The 19,590-nt window shown below is 35.8% G+C and overlaps 1 protein-coding gene across 1 annotated transcript in view; it reads left to right on the forward strand.

Annotated features, from left to right (window-relative positions):
- The window catches only part of BRWD3 (bromodomain and WD repeat domain containing 3), a 159,649-nt gene that overhangs the window by 10,567 nt on the left and 129,492 nt on the right, over positions 1–19,590 (forward strand). The window contains exons 5-6 of the mRNA XM_045297364.1: positions 8,678–8,828; positions 11,111–11,209. Of these exons, the coding sequence (XP_045153299.1) occupies positions 8,678–8,828; positions 11,111–11,209 (250 nt within the window). The remainder of the gene's footprint in view (positions 1–8,677; positions 8,829–11,110; positions 11,210–19,590) is intronic.

Genomic DNA, 19,590 nt, shown 5'->3' on the forward strand with positions numbered 1-19,590 from the left:
TAAGCATAAACCACTATGCCAGAGGGCTCCAAAAATTAGTGGGGAAATAGAATTGAAATATAATGGAATATTTCCAGCAACGTTTTTAAGCTTCTTTGTATTTAGTGTTTTTTGCATTTTTATGAATTATGAGAGCAAAAGTTTTTGCTACAAGATCATAGAAACCTTTATTAAACAAAACAGCAAAATATGAAGCTATTGTTTCTGACATATTTTCCATCTAGAACTATACACTTCTGAAGAAGTGTACTGTATTTCTAACCCTTTATTTCTTTATTTCTCTAACCCTTCCCCCCAAATTCCATGCTCTTTGATTTACACCTTATTAACATGTCATTTTTGCCATCCTCAGGGACTTAAATTGTGTTCCTTTTCAATGTTGTTTGAGTATGGGGGAGGGGGAAGATCAGGGCTGTAGTGTAGGTGGAATAAGATTGCTCAATAAAATTTTCATAGGAACCTTTGCGATCCTCAGCTCAACTTTCCTGGACTTCTTACCAATGCAGTTTACAGTTTTCTTAAAACTTCTTCATAGTAAGTTTTATGATTATCCTGTCTCTAAAGAAAATATTTTGATTTTACCTCTCTGAAATCCAAAAAAATAACAGTTACTATAATCTGAGTTGGCCTCTCTGCCTTGAATTTAATTGGCCCAGCCTCAGATCCCCTCAGAAGGTACAGTTTTGATTTAGCTTTTTTGAAGGCACTCTAATGAGACTAAAATAAATGTATTACTGAGAGATATTGTCTGCAATTATCCACTGCTTGGAATAAACCTGTGCAGTAGGAATTAGAACTCTATTAGCAATCCTTTTTGACCGACTCTTGTACATAAAAAATTATTCAGGTGTGATAAACAAACAGAAAAACTGAACGCACTGCTATTGAATCTATGCCAATGAATAGGGACCCTATAGGTCACAGTTGTTCTCAACCTTCCTAATGCTATGATTCTTTAATACAGTTCCTCTTGTTCTGACCTCCCAACCATAAAATTATTTTCGTTGCTATTTCATCACTGTAATTTTGCTACTGTTATGAATCGGGTGACCACTGTGAAAGGGTCGTTCGACCCCTAAATGGGTCCTGACCGACAGGTTGAGAACTGCTGCTATAGGACAAAATAGAACTGTTCTTGCAAGTTGTAAAGAGACTCAAATGTAAGCCTTTACAGGAGTAGAAAGTCCTGTCTTTATCCCAAAGATTGGCTGGTAGTTTCAAATTGCTGACCTTGAGGATAGCAGCCCAATGTGTAAACACTGGCCCTATGGCTCCTCTGACCTAGAATTACCGTTTTAAAAAGAAATAACGGCATAGTGTGAATCCTGCAGATGTCTGTTTGCAGGAATTCTCAGCTCTTCTGATTGTACATCATTTATGTTTTGCTGTGTTTTCAATAACTTTTCTCATGCCCTTTAGTGTATAGCTAATGTGGTGTCATTAATTAGAGGCTCTCAAATTATGATTTGTTCAAATTTCTTAATTAGAAGTATTTCATTTTATATATATATTCAGGCTTATTTGATCCGCTAATTGGGCTAACTAGTACCTAGTTCTTTTATTGGACCTTTTGTATGGAGAAACTCGTAGAGCGTAGGTGAGTCTCTTGTCTCTGTCATAATTTTATCTGTCCTCAAAGTTATAGTACTATCAGTGCTTTCTTGAGGCAGTGTAATGCAGAGACTACTTGCACCTAGGCAGATTGGTTTGAATTTCTGGCATTTGCCCTGGAAAAAATCTTAGAAAAAAAAAAAGTTACCAACAGTGATTAACCTTTTCAAAGTAAGGGATAAGAAGTCTTAGCACTTTGTAGATCACCTGCTATCCCATTGATACATTTAGAAGAGAAAGGCTTGCCAGTTTCCTTACCCTTTTTGTGGTCTGTCTCTATCCCTTTCCTTTTTCAAATTCATCTATCATAACCCACCACTTGCACTATAAAACTGTCATATAAGACTATTGTGGAATTTTAGATTTTATTATAAAACAATACTCTAGAAATAAGAAATATACTTAATTTTTGTTTTCTTTTGGTCTTGGTTTAAAAATGTTTACATCTTTTTTTCTTTTTAAAACCAAATTATACAGTTGATAGAGTTTTATTTTTTAACTTATTATATTGGGAGCACTTAAAACAATATGATCATATGTGATATTCATTTTGCTAAGTGCTTTTAAGTAATGGGGCTTCTTTGCCTAGAATGCCCCCTTTCTTCCCCCTTTATCTGTTTACTTATCCTTCAAGTGTGAAATTGCACAGGAGCTCTTATCCCTAGGCAGCATTACGTTCTGTGTTTCTTTGCTTCCTTAGCTCTCTGTTCTAACCCCGGGCTCTTCTAGCATTGATATGCTTCTGTTTACTAGTTTCCCCTCTTCCTACTTTTGGTTCCCTTAAGGGAAATAGTTTCATCTTTTCCCCACTGCACTGCTTTACTTTAAATATCCTAATGAATAAGAGAATGAGTGATTAATTTTGGTTTTTGTCCTAACCAAATCATAGCAAGTAGTTATCATTACCCCTATTTTCAAATGAGGAAGCTAAGGCTTAGAAAGGCTCATAGCTTTGCCAGAAGTTACATAATTTGGATCTGGGAATGCTAAAAATAATCAAATCCAAGTCTTCCTACTGTAATCACAACTGCCAGTACAGTACAGAGTAAAAGGTAGTACATTTCATAGCTGAAATAATTCAGACTTTACTAAGGTCCTGTAGTTGTCTCTACAAGAGCCCTGGTAAGTGTAGTGATTACCTGATGAGCCGCTAATCTTGAAGTTAGCACTTTGCAACCACCAGCTGCTCTACGGGAGAAAGATAAGGCTTTCTATTCCTGTAAGCATTTAGCCTCTGCAACGCACAGGGCCTGTTTTGCTCTGCCCTATAGAGTTGTCATCATGTGTCAGAATTGACTTGATGGCAAAAAAATTTGTATATTATATTTAAAACCTTGCTGTATTTAAAAAATATTTTGTTTACCTGAAGATTTAAAAAAATCATGTGACTATGATTTATTAAAATTAAAAAGAAAAGAAAAGAATGAAAAAATCGTGTGACTGCTTTTTGTATGTTGCCCCTTTACACCTATCCTCAATTTAAAATCTCAGACAAAAATCCTGGTTGCATTTTACTTCTATATTCTGTAGCATATGATCCTAGTTTGACTCCATCCCCTTTCTCTGTGATCATGTTTCAAACAAGTAAACACAGAATTATATTTGAGTTATTTGTTACATAGAGTTGTCTGACTCAATTATTTATGAAAAACAGGGTAGACATGTTATGGTTACTATATAAAAATTAGTGTTCAGATGTAATCTTTTTGCAGGCCTAGACTCTTGAGCTTGGATCTTTTTTCTGTTTTACTCAGTGCCGACCTGCATTCTTTAATTATGATGAGTAGGATCATCTCAGTGAACTATAGTCATCTGAATTATAACTATGGTGGTACATGGTGTTAATTCAGTTATTAGATTGCTCTTTATGTCAGAATGTCTAACTATCAAGAAAACTTTTGTAATCTAGGTTTAATTTACTTTATTTCAGTTTACAAAGATTCATAGATCTTCTGTTTTGAACTTTGTATATAGAGAATGCTTTTCTATTACAGATCTCAAAAAACTTGTTGTTACTTGGTACATTGTGTTACATAGTGAGAAATGTGTGATTAAGTGACTTTTCCTTGCCTAACATAATATACTAAGTTAGAGAAATTAAACTTATAATGATACACTTTTATGGAAAAGAGTTATTAGATTAAACCATGAATTTAATGGAGAAGTTTAGAATCTTTACTTTTTATTTATTATGTATTATAGTTATATGTAATTTTAGTGAAAATTATTTTTAAATACTTGAAATAGGTAGGTACTGAGCTTTTGTTACAAAAGACCATCCTTAATAAAAAAACAAAAATATAAATAAAGTCGCTGCCATCAAGTTCATGTCGACTCATAGCAACCCTATAAGACAGGGTAGAACTGCCCTTATGAGTTTGCCAAGACCATGACTCTTTACAGGAGTAGAAAGCCCTGCTTTTATCTATCTTTAATCAAAATTAAACATTAACAACGAAAAATTAATGATAAGTTATAAGTTCTGACTTTGATGTACAATTGTTATTGTAAAGGTGACCCAACTATAGTTTCGGAACCTATTAATATTTAAAAGATAAACTGGCATTCTCACATACCATTATGTTGGTAGAATTTATGTTTTTCTACTATTGTGTTATAGTTAACATTTTTATTGATTTTAGAGAAATTGACTTTTTAATGGGACTGCTTAGAAATGAAGTTTTTGTATAGGGTGGAAATACACACTTGTCAGATTTAGTTATTTATTATACAAATCTTCAAGCGGGAAAACTTAGGAGTAGAAAAGCCTTATTTTAGTTGCTGAATACCGTATATACAGTGGTTTATAACCATTAATGTTTTAAAATGAATAAATAGAAATTGGTGAAGATTTTATATAATTAGCTGAAAATTAAACATCACAGTATATATGAACTGAAGAAACCAGCAGTCTTAAGATGTCATTTTAAGATATAATTTCCACATAGTTTCTGGATATGGTCATTCTAAAAATTCTAAAGAGACAACTTACTAGACACCGCTATTTCTAGGGTAATTTTTTTGTAGCACCCCTGGTGGCACAATGCTTAAGTGCTCACTGAAAGATTGGTGGTTCAAAGATGTGGGACTCTGCTTCCGTATAGATTTACAACCTGAGAAACCTTATGGGGGAAGTTCTACTCTATCTTATACTAACCAGACGTCTGAATCAAATCTATTATTGTATTGGGTTAGCGAGTGAATAACTCCAGTTGGTCAAACTGTCATCACGTTGATGCCGACTCATTCTGACCCTGTAGGATACAGTAGTGCTGCTCCTGTAAGTTTCCAAAGCTGTAACTCTTTATGAGAGTAGATAGCCTAGTCTTTTCTTGAGGAACAGCTGGTGGTTTTGGACTGCTGACCTTGCAGTTAGAAGCCCAATGCATAACCACTATACCACCAGGGCTCCTTGGTCAAGGGATGGAGAAAAGAAAATTTCTCGTGAAAAACATCAACTACCACCCTACCTAAAGCCTTTATATAGCATTTACTTGATTAAAAATAATGGGTGTAGATGTTTATATAGGACAATGTTTGGAACAAAACAGCCTAGTTGCTAATATGGAGTACTTGTAAGGTTTTTCTCTTTAAACTCTAAATTGGTATTTAATATATACATTTAATATTACTATGATTATTACTGTTCTTACTGCATTTAATATTAATTTCTAGATTTAATATCTGCATTTGTATCTCAGCAATGATCGAGCTAATACCAAGGGCTCAAACTGAAAGAAAATGTTTAGAAAATGATGATGATGGCAACATATGTGCAAAGGTCCTGATATATGGATTGTTATAAGAGCTGTAAGAGCCCCCAATAAAATGATTTTTTTTTAAAAAAGAAAATTTGAAATGTTTTTTAGATTAAATCATCATCTGCTTTGACTTTAGTACTGACTATGCATTTTGCTAACAGAGAATTTTATGTAGTTACTTGCTTCAGAAACAAAATTAGATGTGTGAGCAGTAATTGGAAGAATTTATTTGATCTTTTTGTTCCAAACTAGAAACTAAACTTTGTAGATAGAAATCTAAAATAAGCAGTCTAAATTACCATTCTTCCTCAGCATTATATCAGTTGTCCCAGCCCCAATTGTTTTTGTTTTTTTTTTAGAGAATTGGCATGACATACTTTTTCGACAATAATACCCAAATTAAGAGGAACCCTGGTGGCACAGTGGTTACATGTTGGACAGTTAACCACAAGGATCTCAGTTTGAAACCACTAGCCGCCCTGTGCAATTAAGACAAAGCTTTCAATCCCATAAAGAATTCCCATCTCAGACGTTCTCACAAGAGCATTTCTACCCAGCCCTCTGGGACTCCTAGGAGTTGGAATCAACTCAATGTTGGTGATTTTTTTGGTTTTAAAAATCTCACAGTAGAATCACCTTTTTCTTGAATGTTGACTACACATTGCTTTGTAGTTCCTAAACCTGTATTCTCTAAGAAAACAGAGGAACTTTGCTCTGAATCTTAAGAATTTTCTCTGTAAATAAACATTGTTTGTACTTAAGTTTCACTTTGATTTTTAGTCATTCAGTGAATCACTCAACAAATACTTGATTTGCCTACTTTATGCCAGGCGCTTTTCTGGGTGCTCAACATTCTGCGGTGAACAGAACATACAGAATCTTACGGTGTTTTGTAGGGCTGATTTATAAAATTATTCTTTTGTCTTGTATTATTTTTTTATTTGGGGATAATATCTTGGGAGAAAGGCAAGACTCTACTGCTAAGAGTTACAGTCTTTGAAACTCATGGGGCATTTCTACCCTATTCCGTAGGGTCACTATGAATCAGAATCAACTTATGGCAGTGAGCTTGATTTTGTTTGTTTTGAAGGGTAATTTCTTAATAATATGAGCCCTAGCGACATAGTGGGTTACCAGTTGGGCAGCTAACTGCAAGGTCAGCAGTTTGAAACCAGCTCCTCTGCAGGAGTAAGATGAAGCTTTCTGTTCATGTAAACAGTTACAGTCTTAGCAACTCATAGGGGCACATCTGCTCTATCCTATAGCATTACTCTGGATTTGAATAGACTCAATGACAATGAGAGAGATATGATGGTAACACATATTTATATTTTATTGTACCATGTGAAAAAATTGGTAGTGTAGCCCTACTTATTTTTCAGTTTGTTGAACTATGGAAACTTGAATATTGCTATGATGTTGGGAGCTATGCCACTGGTATTTCAAAAACCACAGGGTTGCCCGTGTTGAACTGGTTTTAGCAGAGTTTTAAGACTAAAATAGACTAGGAAGAAAGACCTGATGATTACCTCTGAAAAAATTGTCCATTGAAAAGCTTATGAATAGCAGTCAACATTGTCGGGTATAGTTTCAGAAGATGAGACCCTTAGGTTGGAAGGACTCCAAAATAGGACTGGGGAATAGCTGCTTCCTTAAAGTAGAGTTGACTTAAAAGATGTAAATGCATTAAAATTTTTAGGACCTTCATTTGCTTATGTATTACAACTCAAAATGAAATGGTTACAAGCATCTATTAATATTTACAACATGGGCTCTCTATGAAGTATGAATATAGGAAAACTGGAAATTTTCAAAATGAAGCAGTACATACAGATTAATATCATAGGCATTAATGATCTGGAATGGACTGCTATTGGCCATTTAGAATCAGACATTCTTATGGTCAGCTAACTATGTTGGGAATGACAAATTGAAGAGGAATGAGGGTATGTTTATTATCAAAAAGAACATTTCAATATCTATCTACTAGAGCAATAGGGACCTGTAGGATGTGCGCCTTTCAGACACAAAGGCTGAGGACTAAAAGGGTATAAGTGCTGTTAGGTAAGTGGGTCCTGGGATATGGCAATCGGAAAGAAAAGGGGATTGGGCTGAGGGATTATAATAGGTCCTGCCTGCTCTTTAACAGAGAGCTGTTCATCTACTTTGAGTCTGGATACAAGTTAGACTTGGAACTATTTTTAGGGTATTGCACTCTCTTTTTTTTGGGGGGGGGTGTCTCTCTATATAAGATAAGCAGGATAGAGGGAACCGATTACATGGAACTGTGTGTGACCTCCTCCCTGGGGGACAGACAACCGAAAAGTGGATGAAGGGAGACGTCGGACAGGGCAAGACGTCGGACAGGGCAAATGACAAAATACCCATTTATAAACTATCAAGGGCTCATGAGGGAGGGGGGAGCGGGGAGGGAGGGGAAAAATGAGGACTTAATGTCGGGGGTTTAAATGGAGAGAAAATGTTTTGAGAAATGATGTACAAATGCGCTTTACACAATTGATGTGTGTATGGATTGGGATAACAGTTGTATGAGCCCCTAATAAAATGTTAAAAAAGGAAAAAAAATAAAGAGAGAAAGTAGAATGGAAAAAAAAAAAGATAAGCAGGATAAGCAATTCTAACCGATGGTTGGGGCAGGGTGCATGGAAGGGAAGGAGTCAGGGAGAGGTAAGTGGTGAGGCAATAGTGACAGGGACAGGGGTATAGCAAGGTTATAAAATTGATGTTGAGGAGGATGTAGCGATCCTGGTCGGTTCTGATCATTTGAAAAGTGTCTAAGGAATTACTGAGAGGCGAACGATGGATAAGCATTATAGTGGGGCAGGAGAAAGGAAAAAAGAAAAGGAGGAAAGAAGAAAGAAAAAAATTTATATAGAGAGGTATAAATATAGATATATAACTATGTAAATATATAATCATATAAATATAGGTGTTTTTGTCTATACATGTACATATATAAATACAATAAGGAATCAAATGGACTTTGGGCCTCGACCAAAATCTCACCTAAGTACAAGAACAGTTTGTTCTAATAATGTAGCACTGTATGATACTCATTTTCCCCACCTGATCACTGAAGACAAAATGGGTGCATAAGCAAATGTGAAGAAACCTGATGGTGCTCGACTATTAAAAAATATAGTGTCTGGGGTCTTAAAGGCTTGTACTCAAACAAGTGGCCATTGAGTGGGGGAGTAACAAAGCCCATACGGTTGAAGTATTAAAGTATGAAACATTAACATTTTATCTTCCTGATTCTGTATTTTTTTTTTAATGCTTTTTAGGTGGCAGCCAATGCACACATTCCTCCAGACTACCTCCTTAAAATTTGTGAGCGAATTGGTCCTTTACTAGATAAGGAGATCCCTCAGAGCGTTCCTGGGGTACAGACATTACTAGGTGTAGGTCGGCAGTCTTTGTTACGAGATGCTAAAGGTAAGATTTTCACTTGTTTAAAGCATGTTGCTAAATAAAATAGTGAAAAGGACAATATTGTTTTATTAAGGAAATATTTTCATGTCTGCCTATTCATTTGCATCTGGTATCTCCTATCTTGCTAATGTTTATTTTTGTTCATTTTTAATGCCTGGGTAAATTTTTAGGGATCATTAGGGGCCTTTTTTAAAAACAAACAAACAAAAAAACAGAATAATGTGGAGATAAGGTAAATTCCCTTTGATTCTGTGGAGTAGAGATTGCAGATCATACTACCATCAAGTCAATTCCGACTCAGACACCCTGTTTAGTGTTTCTGAGCCTCTTAAGTCTGCACAGGAGCAGATAGCCTCAGCTTTCTTTCATGGACCAATTTCTCCCATGGTTTGAACTAATGACCTGGTTAGCAGTCCAACACTTACCACACAGCACCACCAGGGCTACTTGTCATGCTGATTAGTGCAGTATAAATGTTTTAAACATTCTTATTCTATTATAATGCTCTTATGCTTTGTGAGTCCTGATAATAGCACCCTAACCATATTTAGCATTATTTAGCATTTTATCTCACACAAATGAAAATTATAGGTTTACTTTTTAAATTGAAAAATATTTAAACAAAAATACTAACCCATTAGGAACTGTTTCATAACAATTTCTTTACAGCAGTGTTTTTCAATTTACAGATCTTTTTACCACAAATTTATATGGAATGTTAATATGTAAAATATATAAAGTGTTATTTTATAAACAAGAAACTATGAAATTAGGGGTTAAGGCTGCATTTTTGGAGTGATAATTATCTCTAACAGCCAGTTGCATTCGATGTCTTATTTTATTAGTATTGTGTTTTATTTTAAATGCTGATTCACAAAGAGAAATAGTTCCATAAATGATATTGGTTTTTAAGCATCTCATCTTGTAATTTAAGGAAAAAATAATTCAAATAATGTAGAAAGTTTGAAATGAATTATAATAGAATGTTTTGTTTCAAAGCTGACTACCTGAAAATACTTACTTCTTTGACATAAGCCTAAATGTCAAAGAAAAAGCACTCACAACTATTTATAGTCAGGGATCATCTGATCGGAAGCCCTGGAAGTGCAGTGGTCAAAGTGCTTAGTTGTTATTTGAAAAGTTTGAACCTACTGGATGCTTCATTGGAAAAGATGTGGCAATCTGTTATAAAAAACATTTACAACCTTGAAAGCCCTATGGGGCAGTTCTAACCTGTCCTACTGGATTGCTTTGAGTCAGAATTGGCTTGTGGGCAAGGGTTTGGTTTGTTATCATCTGATTTGCAGTCTTCTTATCTGTAATGGCACAACTATCAGGTACCTCATGACATGAACATGCACCAAGTATAATTGGGTCTGAATTTTGCTAGCATATTTGTGTGATAGTAGTATACTTGCTTATACAATTTTATATATGTAAACCTAAAAATCAGTGTGCTAATTTGGGTATGTTGGAGAAACAAATCCACAGAAACTCATGGATAAGAGAGTTTTATATAAAGGTTAAGTGTGCATCAAGAAAACATCCCAATCCGGTGCAACTCAAGCCCACGAGTCCAACAGTAACCCATTAACCCATATGTCTGACACCAATGCACACAGTCCTCCTCCATCTCACAAAACACACTATGACGCCGACTGCAGGAGGAAAGCCAAGTCAGTGGATGTTTAAGCATCTCAGCGCTAGCAGGGGTCTCCACACGGTGCTCCAGCACCCAGGGCTGCATCAGGGTAGGTCCATGTGGCTTCTCCTCAGGGATGTCTTGCAGGAAGTGAGCCTTTCCAGCTAAAGCAAGGAACTGGCTAAGGCAGCTGTGCCCTGGTCCGATCATCAGAAACAAGAGACCCGAGAACTAGAAAGGCCAGGCTCACTGAGCCATTTATCCCTTCAATTAACCCCACATGTGTTTATTGGCCAGGTTGGCCCAATAAACTAACAATAAACTAACTACCTCAATCAAAGAACTCCCACTGCAAACTAGAAATCTTACTAATCCATGACACATTTACCTAAGACTCAGTTATATGCAAAGAAATAAAATATCTTGGTGATATGTTGAGATGTTGGCAGATACTAGTCATAGTTTAGTTTCTAGCCTATACATGTTATTTTTATTCTCAAATATATGCATGCTATTTTTATCATGGCTCTAAAAGTTAAAAATATATTCAACAAATGAAATTTGAATCAGCCCTTTGCTTTTGAAGCACAGTTAAGCAAAACATTGCTCTATTCTTTGACTAACTTGTGATATTTTTGTATAGACTGTAAGAGTACACTATGGAATGGGTCTGCTTTTGCAGCTCTGCATAGAGGCAGGCCTCCAGAACTACCTGTAAATTATGTGAAACCTCCAAATGTGGGTAAGTAATATGTCTGTGAGTTGTACACATTTTCTCGATTCATTCCTTCCAAAGCTCACTAGAAAGTCAAAATAGGTACCAGAATCCAATTTGAAGTATAAATAAGCTGATTATATTATTTAAGACTTTCGTGGTTAGTCCTGATTTATAAAGCATTTTTATTTAAAAGTCAAGATTTTATGAGAATTGGCCTTTTTATTTCTTTCGTTTTTCAAAACCTTTATTTTTTTTGCAGACACGTTTGCTTTTTTATGTTGCACAGGTGTTTTTAGCCATATGGCAGTCTATTTGCATATCTCTATGTTTAATTTCCCAGGGATTTTATAGGAAACTAAAAATAGGCAAAGATAACTTTCAGAAGTAAACAAAAATATATTTTCCTTATGCCTGTTGCTAAACTTATGATGATGTTATTTATATATCTTATATGTCTTAAGACCAAACAGTCCCTTCCCATTCATAGTTTTCTTGGGATTACGCTGACCAGACCATTACTAAGAAATTACAAAATATATTTTATACTGAAGTTAGTTTGCACAAGATATGTGAAAAACCAAAAAGAGATGGATAAATAATTGCCATTCTGCTTCCTGTTTTTTCACTCTAAAATATTATATAATTTTATAAAGGGTCTAGAGAGTATACGTTAAGTTTTGAAAGGGAAATGTTTCAAATGAATAAATAACTTTTATTTTTCTAAGCATATTTATTTTCATAATGCATAGAATTTTTCCCAAGATTAAATAAATTGAGGCTATAAATTAAAAAGACATTTAGCGAGGATCATTGATTAAAAATACACCAAGGTTCTTAAGAGAAATAGGATACCTGATAATACTCTCTGTCTTCTAAATGTTACTAGCAAGAGTGGTCTACTTGATTGGGTCTGATTGGCTGCTTTTTCTTTATTTTTGACTGTTAAGAAGTCTTCATTCTTTTTGGATGCATGTACTTTATCAGACACTTGTTTGCAAATATTCTCTCCCAATCTTCAGGTTTGCCTTTTCACTTCCTTAACATTATACTTTGAGGAAAAGAAGTTTGTGCTTCCTAATTATGTTCCATATATACATTTTTCCCTAAAGTCTATACTTTTTTGTTCTATAAAAGATATATTTGCTTATTTTAAAATCACAAAGAATTTCTACTGAATTTTCTTCTAGAAGTTTTAGAATTTTTATGATTTATATTTAGAACTGTTTTGAGTTACTTTATGAAGTGTAATATAAGGTTTAGGTTTAGTTCATATTTTTGCAGCTGGATAGTTAGTTATTCTAGTGTCATTTTTTTAAATGGCAAACCTTTACCAACTGAATTCCCATGTCACATTTGCTAAGACTGTTGCCCATATGTGTAATTCTATTTCTGGATTCTCAGCTATGTGTGTTCTCCAGCTTTACTCTTACTGTTTCAAAATTGTTTAGACTTTTCTAGGTCCTTATCCATTTCCATATAAATACCTACATCAGCTTCTCAATATCAACCAAAGAAAATCTGTTGGGTTTTAATTTAGGATTGCATTGATTCTGCAGACCAATTTGGGGAGAACTGCCTTCTTGAAATTGAGCCCACCAATCCAGGAACATAGTATATGTTTCCAGTTATTTAGATCTTTAATTTCTCACAATAGTGTTTTGTAATGTTCATTGTACCAGTCTTGAGCATCTATTATGAAAATTTTCCTTAAGGATTTCATGTTCTTTAGTGCTATTTTATGTTGTATTTTTTGAATTTGAATTTCTAACTGCTCTTTCCTACTAAATTGAAACACAATTAGGATTTTGAAGTTTGACAATTCTAAATTGTGAGGGTGGTGCATGACCAGGCAGGCTTTGTTCTTTGTACATGGGGATGATAAGAATCTGAACTGACTCCATGACTCCTAAGAACAAAACAGTTACTTACTAGAACTATTAGGTGCATTCAGAAATTTCATGGGAAAATGTCCATTATCTTTCAATTCCATTTTTCCACGAAATTTTTGAAGCACCTGTATATTAGCTTTTTTTTGAGATTATGATTTTCTGTATATAAAATTTTCGGCAAATAAAGACAGATTTACTTTACTTTCCAATCTTGTTAGCTTTATATTTCTTTTTCTTCTATTAATGAACTAGCTAGTACTTCTAGCGTAATGATGAGCAGAGCTGTGATACTGGGCATTTCTTTTCTCATAACAAATCTTAATAGTGTGTAAAGCAGGCAGTCTTTCATCTTTCAATACAACCGTAAACGCTATATCACAGCTTAAGGATGTTTCCTTAAATATCTTCTTGTATAGAATTTTTATTGTAAGTGGCTGTGTCCGTATTACTTTTTAATTTGTCCAGTATATTTAGAATTACACAGTAATATCTTGGGGCTCATTTCAATTGGTATTATGTAAAACAGTGCTATCCAATAGAACTTTCTGGGGTGATAGAGATGTTCATTTTTTGATTTGTAAAACAGCTATTACCCACATGTGTCTATTTTAACAACTAAATTTTGAATTGTATTTAATTTTAAGCTATTTAAAATTCACCAGCTACACGTGGGTAGTGTATATTGTATTGGACAGCATAGTTCTGGAACGATACACTGATAAGCTATTTTATAAATATGTGCATAACTTGGTAATGTGTTGACTAATGACTCATATAACTTTGAATGCTATCTATATTTAGAAACTACCTTTAGCTTTTCTTATTTTGAGTTTAGTAATAGTGTATGCAATTCTTTACTATTCTGTGTGCAATTAATCAACTATGCTAGTTAGTAATTTAATGAAATGAAGATAAAGTATCATTAAGATATTATTTGGGATTTAATTTGCAGATTCCACTCACCACACTATTGTAACACTTAAAATGTATGTGTATTCAAGTTTATCTACAGTGAATCCCCTAAGGCAAGAGTGAAAATGCTTCATTATTAGATCTCTAGGGTCTTGTCATTTCATTAACTGTTAAGTAACAAACGTGTGCTACATGTGACCAAATTAAATTAGCTAAGAAATTCTACTAAATTCAAAATAATATAAAACTAAATCAAAACTCAGTGAAGTATTGTGGCATGTATAGTTAATATTTGTAGAATTGCTTGAGATCTTGCACTGTCTTCATTAAGGATTGTTATTTTGTGATCCTTTGAAAATTAGGATCTGTTTGGAAAATTCTGTGGTAGTTATACTAGGATTTGAAATTGAACAACAACTTTTTCTGCTTGGCTACTTTGTCATTTCAGGAGTAAATTTTTTTCTTTTAAAAATCATTTTATTGGGGGCTCATACAATGCTTATCACAATCCATACGTACATCCATTGTGTCAAGCACATTTGTACATTTGTTGCCATCATCATTCTGAAAACATTTGCTTTCTACTTGAGCCCTTGGTATCAGCTCCTCATTTTTCCCCCTCCCTCCCCGGCCCCTCTCCCTCACAAACCCCTGATAATTTATAAATTATTATTATTTTTTTCATATCTTACACTGTCCAACATCTCTCTTAACCCCCTTTTCTGTTGTCCATCCCCCAGGGAGGGGGTGTTATATGTAGATCCTTGTGATTGGTTCACCCTTTCTACCCCACCTTCCCCTTCCCCTCCTGGTATTGCTACTCCCATTATTGGTCCTGAGGGGTTTATCTGTCCTAGTTTCCCTGTGTTTCCAGTTCTTATCTGTACCAGTGTACATCCTCTGGTCTAGCCAAATTTGTAAGGTAGAATTGGGGTCATGATAGTGGTGGGGAGAAGCATTAAAGAACTAGAGGAAAGTTGTATATTTCATCAGTGCCATACTGCACCCTGACTGGCTCGTCTCCTCCCTGTGATCCTTCTGTAAGGGGATGTTCAGTTGCCTACAGATGGGCTTTGGGTCTCCACTCCGCACTCCCCCTTATTCACAATGATATGATTTTTTGTTCTTTGATGCCTGATACCCGATCCCATCAACACCTCGTGATCACACAGACTGGTGTGCTTCTTCCATGTGGGATTTGTTGTTTCTCAACTAGGTGGCCGCTTATTTATCTTCACACCTTTAAGACCCCAGATGCTATATCTTTTGATAGCTTGGCATCATCAGCTTTCTTCACCACATTTGCTTATGCACCAGCTATGTCTTTGGCGATTGTGTCGAGAAGGTGAGCATCATGGAATGCCGGTTTAATAGAAAAAAGTGTTCTTGCATTGAGGGAGTACTTGAGTAGAGGCCCACTGTTCATCTGCTACCTTAATACTAAACCTATAAATATATGCACGTAGATGTATTTCCCCATCGTCATTTATAAATATATTTACATAAGTACATGCCTGTATTTAGACTTCTATAAATGCCCTTTGCCTCCTAGTTCCTTCCTCTATTTCCTTTCACTTTCCTCTTGTCACACTATCATGTTCAGCCTTCATTTGGGTTTCAGTAAATCCTCTTGGTTACATTGCCCTTGATCAAGCCCTACCAGGCCTCCTACACCCTCCTTACCATTGATTTTGGATCACTTGTTGTTCCCTTGCTGGGGTTTTTAACACCCACTTCCTTTTACCCCTCCCCCTCTCCCATGGCCCCCTGGAACTGTCAGTCCCCTTGTTTTCTCCTCCAGATTGTTTATCCTGCCTCTCTTATCTAGATAGACCTGCAGAGTTAATAGTATGCCCAAAAACAAGACAGCAAAACAAAGCAACAAAGAAAACAACAACAACAACATAAAACCAATGACACAAAAAGAAAAGCCTGTAAATAGTTCTAGATCTGTTTGTTGACCTTTAGGAGTGTTTTCCAGTTGAATCTGATGGGTGCCACACCCTGGCCCCAAAGTCTATTCTTGGTATTCCCTCTGGACTTTGTTGCTCTGTTCCCCTTGCGGTTTTGTTGCACACCCTTTGTGTTTTGCCTCCGTGTGGTGGGGTCAGATCGGGCGCAGTTCCCACACTGTGTCTCCAGTATTTTTCCCCATAGGGCTATGGGTCAGTGAGTGATGTTGTGTCTCGTAGTGGGCATGGCCATGTGGTCCTCTCTGTGCATTGGCTGCTCTGAGCAGGGATACCATCTTCAAGGCTTGGTGGGCCAGGATGTTCTCTACTCTCTCTTCCTTCTGCCTTCATTTGCTCCTGTGTGCTCTGATCAGACATGTCACTGTCCTTGAGCTGTAGCTTCAGTGCTGTCCTCTGAAGTGAATTCTTCTGGGGGAAGGAGGCGCTATCCACATAGTTGGGATTGGAACCTCTCTATTGGTTCCCTGCTATCTCCACAGCGAAAGAAGGACCAGACATCAACCCAGTGCTCCAAGATCAGGAGTAATTTTTTAAAAAAAGGGTTCTTTGGGTCTATTTCAAATATTTTTGTAAGAACTAGTATTATTCATCATAGTAATAATTCCATACATTTTTCCCAATGATGATATTCTAAATAATTTTCACAAAACTTCCCTTAGAAATATCAAAAAGTTATTTGTTCTAATTTGAGACTGACATACCCAAGTAACAACCCAAGGAACACTTGAACAGGCTTATTCTGAACTGAGTCATGGGCATAATGCCAGAAGATTTTTTCCTCCCCTTTTACCTTTAGTCCTGTAATTTCCATAGTAGGCCTATCATTTATACTACATGCCACTCACAAGGCTTGCATTTATTTTAAACTAATTTAATGTGTATGTATTTCTCTAAACTTCAGTTTAGCACAGATTGGCTCTTTTTGTTGGGAAACCATTGTCTCTTACGAAATGTAAAAACATCAGTTGCCCTAATGTGGATTCTGATGCATGATAATGACCCCTTGTGTTGTAGAGTAGAACTGCACTTCTTGTGGTTTCTTGGCTGTGAGCTCTGGTGACATAGGAGTTATGCATTGGGCTGCAAACTGTAAGGTCAACAGTTCAAAACCTACCAGTTGTTCCTTAGGAGCTAGAAGAGGCCTTCTATTCTCCTAAGAACCCCACAGGGACAGTTCTATCTTGTCCTATAGGATCTCTATGAGTGGAATCAACTCTATGGCCAGGCCTGTCCTCCAAGGTACCTTTGGGTGGGTTCGAACTGCCAATCTTCGTGTTCCTAGTCGTGTTTGTCACACCCCAAATTAACCCACTGTCATTGTTTCTGACTGATAGCAGTCTTATATGACAAAATAGAACTGCCCTTTATTGCTTGCAAGATTGGAAAGCTTTATGTTTCTCTGTAATGGCTGTGGGTTTGAACTTCTAACCTTGCAGTTAGCAGCCCAACTTGTAATCCACTACTCCACCATAACTCCTTTGTGATACCCAGACACTTTCAAATGGAAGGACAAACTCCTGCCTATTGAATGGATTCTGATAAATAGTGACCCTACAGGACTGAGTAGAATGATTGCATAGTTTCCAAGGTTGCAAATCTTTATTCAAGCAGACTCCTGCATCTTTTTCCTCAAGGCAGCTGACTGGTGGGTTGAAACTACTGACCTTTTGGTTAGTAGATGAATGCCTAACCACTGTGCCACTAGAGCAGTGTTTTTGTCACAGTAATTTCTTAGGCTATCATTACTCTGTCTACTTATAAGAATTAATCTGGTTACAGCATTTTAATCAATCAGAAGGTTGTACATATGTCATTCTATTTTCTGATTAAAATAAAAACTAATAATGTTACTTCTTTGACTTCTATAGTGGAGAAAATATTAATCCAAAATATCTCATCTTTTTCCCATGGAGTAGCTGGTAGGACTTGCCATTAATAGTCCAACATTTAATACGCTGCACTACCAAGACTCTATTGCTTGCACTGAAGTAAGCCTGAATAAGAACCTTATGCAACTATTGCAAATCACCTATGAATTCTGATTAAAATGTAATGAAGCAAGAACTGACTTTTTATCCAAGGGTTTATTTACATTATAGAAGATATAATGTAATATGCCTTTCTGTTTAGCCCTATTGTGAACTTGTCATTCTTTTCTATCAACATACACCAGTGTATTGTAAAAGAATCTTGGTATTTTTGCTATGCATTTAACTCCATACCTAATAGAAATGGAACATTATATTCACAAAAGAAACTAATGCAATGCCAGATTTATTTAGCTGGAGGAAAAGGCAGTCTAAATTTTTCTTTGTGCAATAACCAGATCAAGTTAGGTTTGGAAAGGGATAGAAAAATAAAGATTTGGGATATCTATTCTTCTATGAGGTAAACTTTGTAGAAAGTATGAATGGAATTGGAAATAATGTTTCTTTACCATATTTCACTTACTATTATCCTGACAAACACTGGTAATCCTTTATCTTAGCACTACTATATTCAATAACTATGAATATCATTACCCTGTAAGATTTACTAGTGTTATTTAAATCATACTATAGCTTGCCATTATGAGATGGGATTAGTATGAACACTGAAGCTATATGGCTTTTACTACATGTGATTAATTTTAGAGCTATAATTTGATTCATGGTAACAAAAAATCTCTAAAAGAAATAATTCTGTTGTTTTGTCCTTTTATTGCAGTTGTCAGGTTCTGTACGAATTTATTTTTGGAAGTTTTAAGATATTTGTCTGTATTAATTTGGGTATTAGAGCTTTTAGAATGAACCCCCTAACCAAGCTTCCAATTTAGGTACCATCGGGCCAGCACCAACCCGTAGTGACCCTGTGGACAAGCGAACAAAACCCTGCCCAGTCCAGTGCCATCCTCACCGTTGTTCCTATATTTGGGTTCATTATGTCAATCCATCTCATCTCACGTTTCCCCCTTTCCCCTGCCCCTCTACTTTTCCAAGCATGATACCCTTTTCCAGACTCTTGTGTCTCCTGATAATATGTCTGGAGTACATAGATTTCTGCTTCTCTCCCAGATACCTGCTTCTTTTTTTTATTTTTCATTTTTTGATACTTGCTTCTAAAGAGCATTTTGTCTCTATTTCTTCCAAGACAGATTTGGTGTGTTTTTTGGGTGTTTTTTTTTTTTTTTTTTTTTGGTGGCAGACCATGGCACTTTCAATATTCTCCAGCACCACAAATGAAATGTATTGATTCTTTTTCTGTCTTCCTTATTCAATGTCCACCTTTCCCATGCATATGGAGCAAGTGAAAAATGCCATGGCTTAGGCCAGGTACATCCTAGTTCTCAAAGCAACATCTTTGCTTTTTAACACGTAGAGAGGTCTAGTGCAGCAAATTTACCTAATGCAATGCATCTTTTTTATCTCTTGACTCCTGCTTCCGTGAGCATTGATTGGGGTCCAAGTAAGACAAGATCCTTGACAACTTCAGCCTTTTCTCCATTTAAAATGATGTTACCTATTGGTCCAGTTGTCAGGCTTTTGGTTATCTTTACATTGAGTTGTAGTCCATACTGAAGGCTGCAAAGCTTGTTTTTCATCAGCAAGTTCTTCAAGTCCAAGCAAGGTTGTGTCATCTGCATATCAGAGAT

This window comes from Echinops telfairi, unplaced genomic scaffold (genome assembly GCF_000313985.2).
Source record: "Echinops telfairi isolate 266 unplaced genomic scaffold, ASM31398v2 ScPeMD7_7419;HRSCAF=8457, whole genome shotgun sequence".
Taxonomy (NCBI): domain Eukaryota; kingdom Metazoa; phylum Chordata; class Mammalia; order Afrosoricida; family Tenrecidae; genus Echinops; species Echinops telfairi.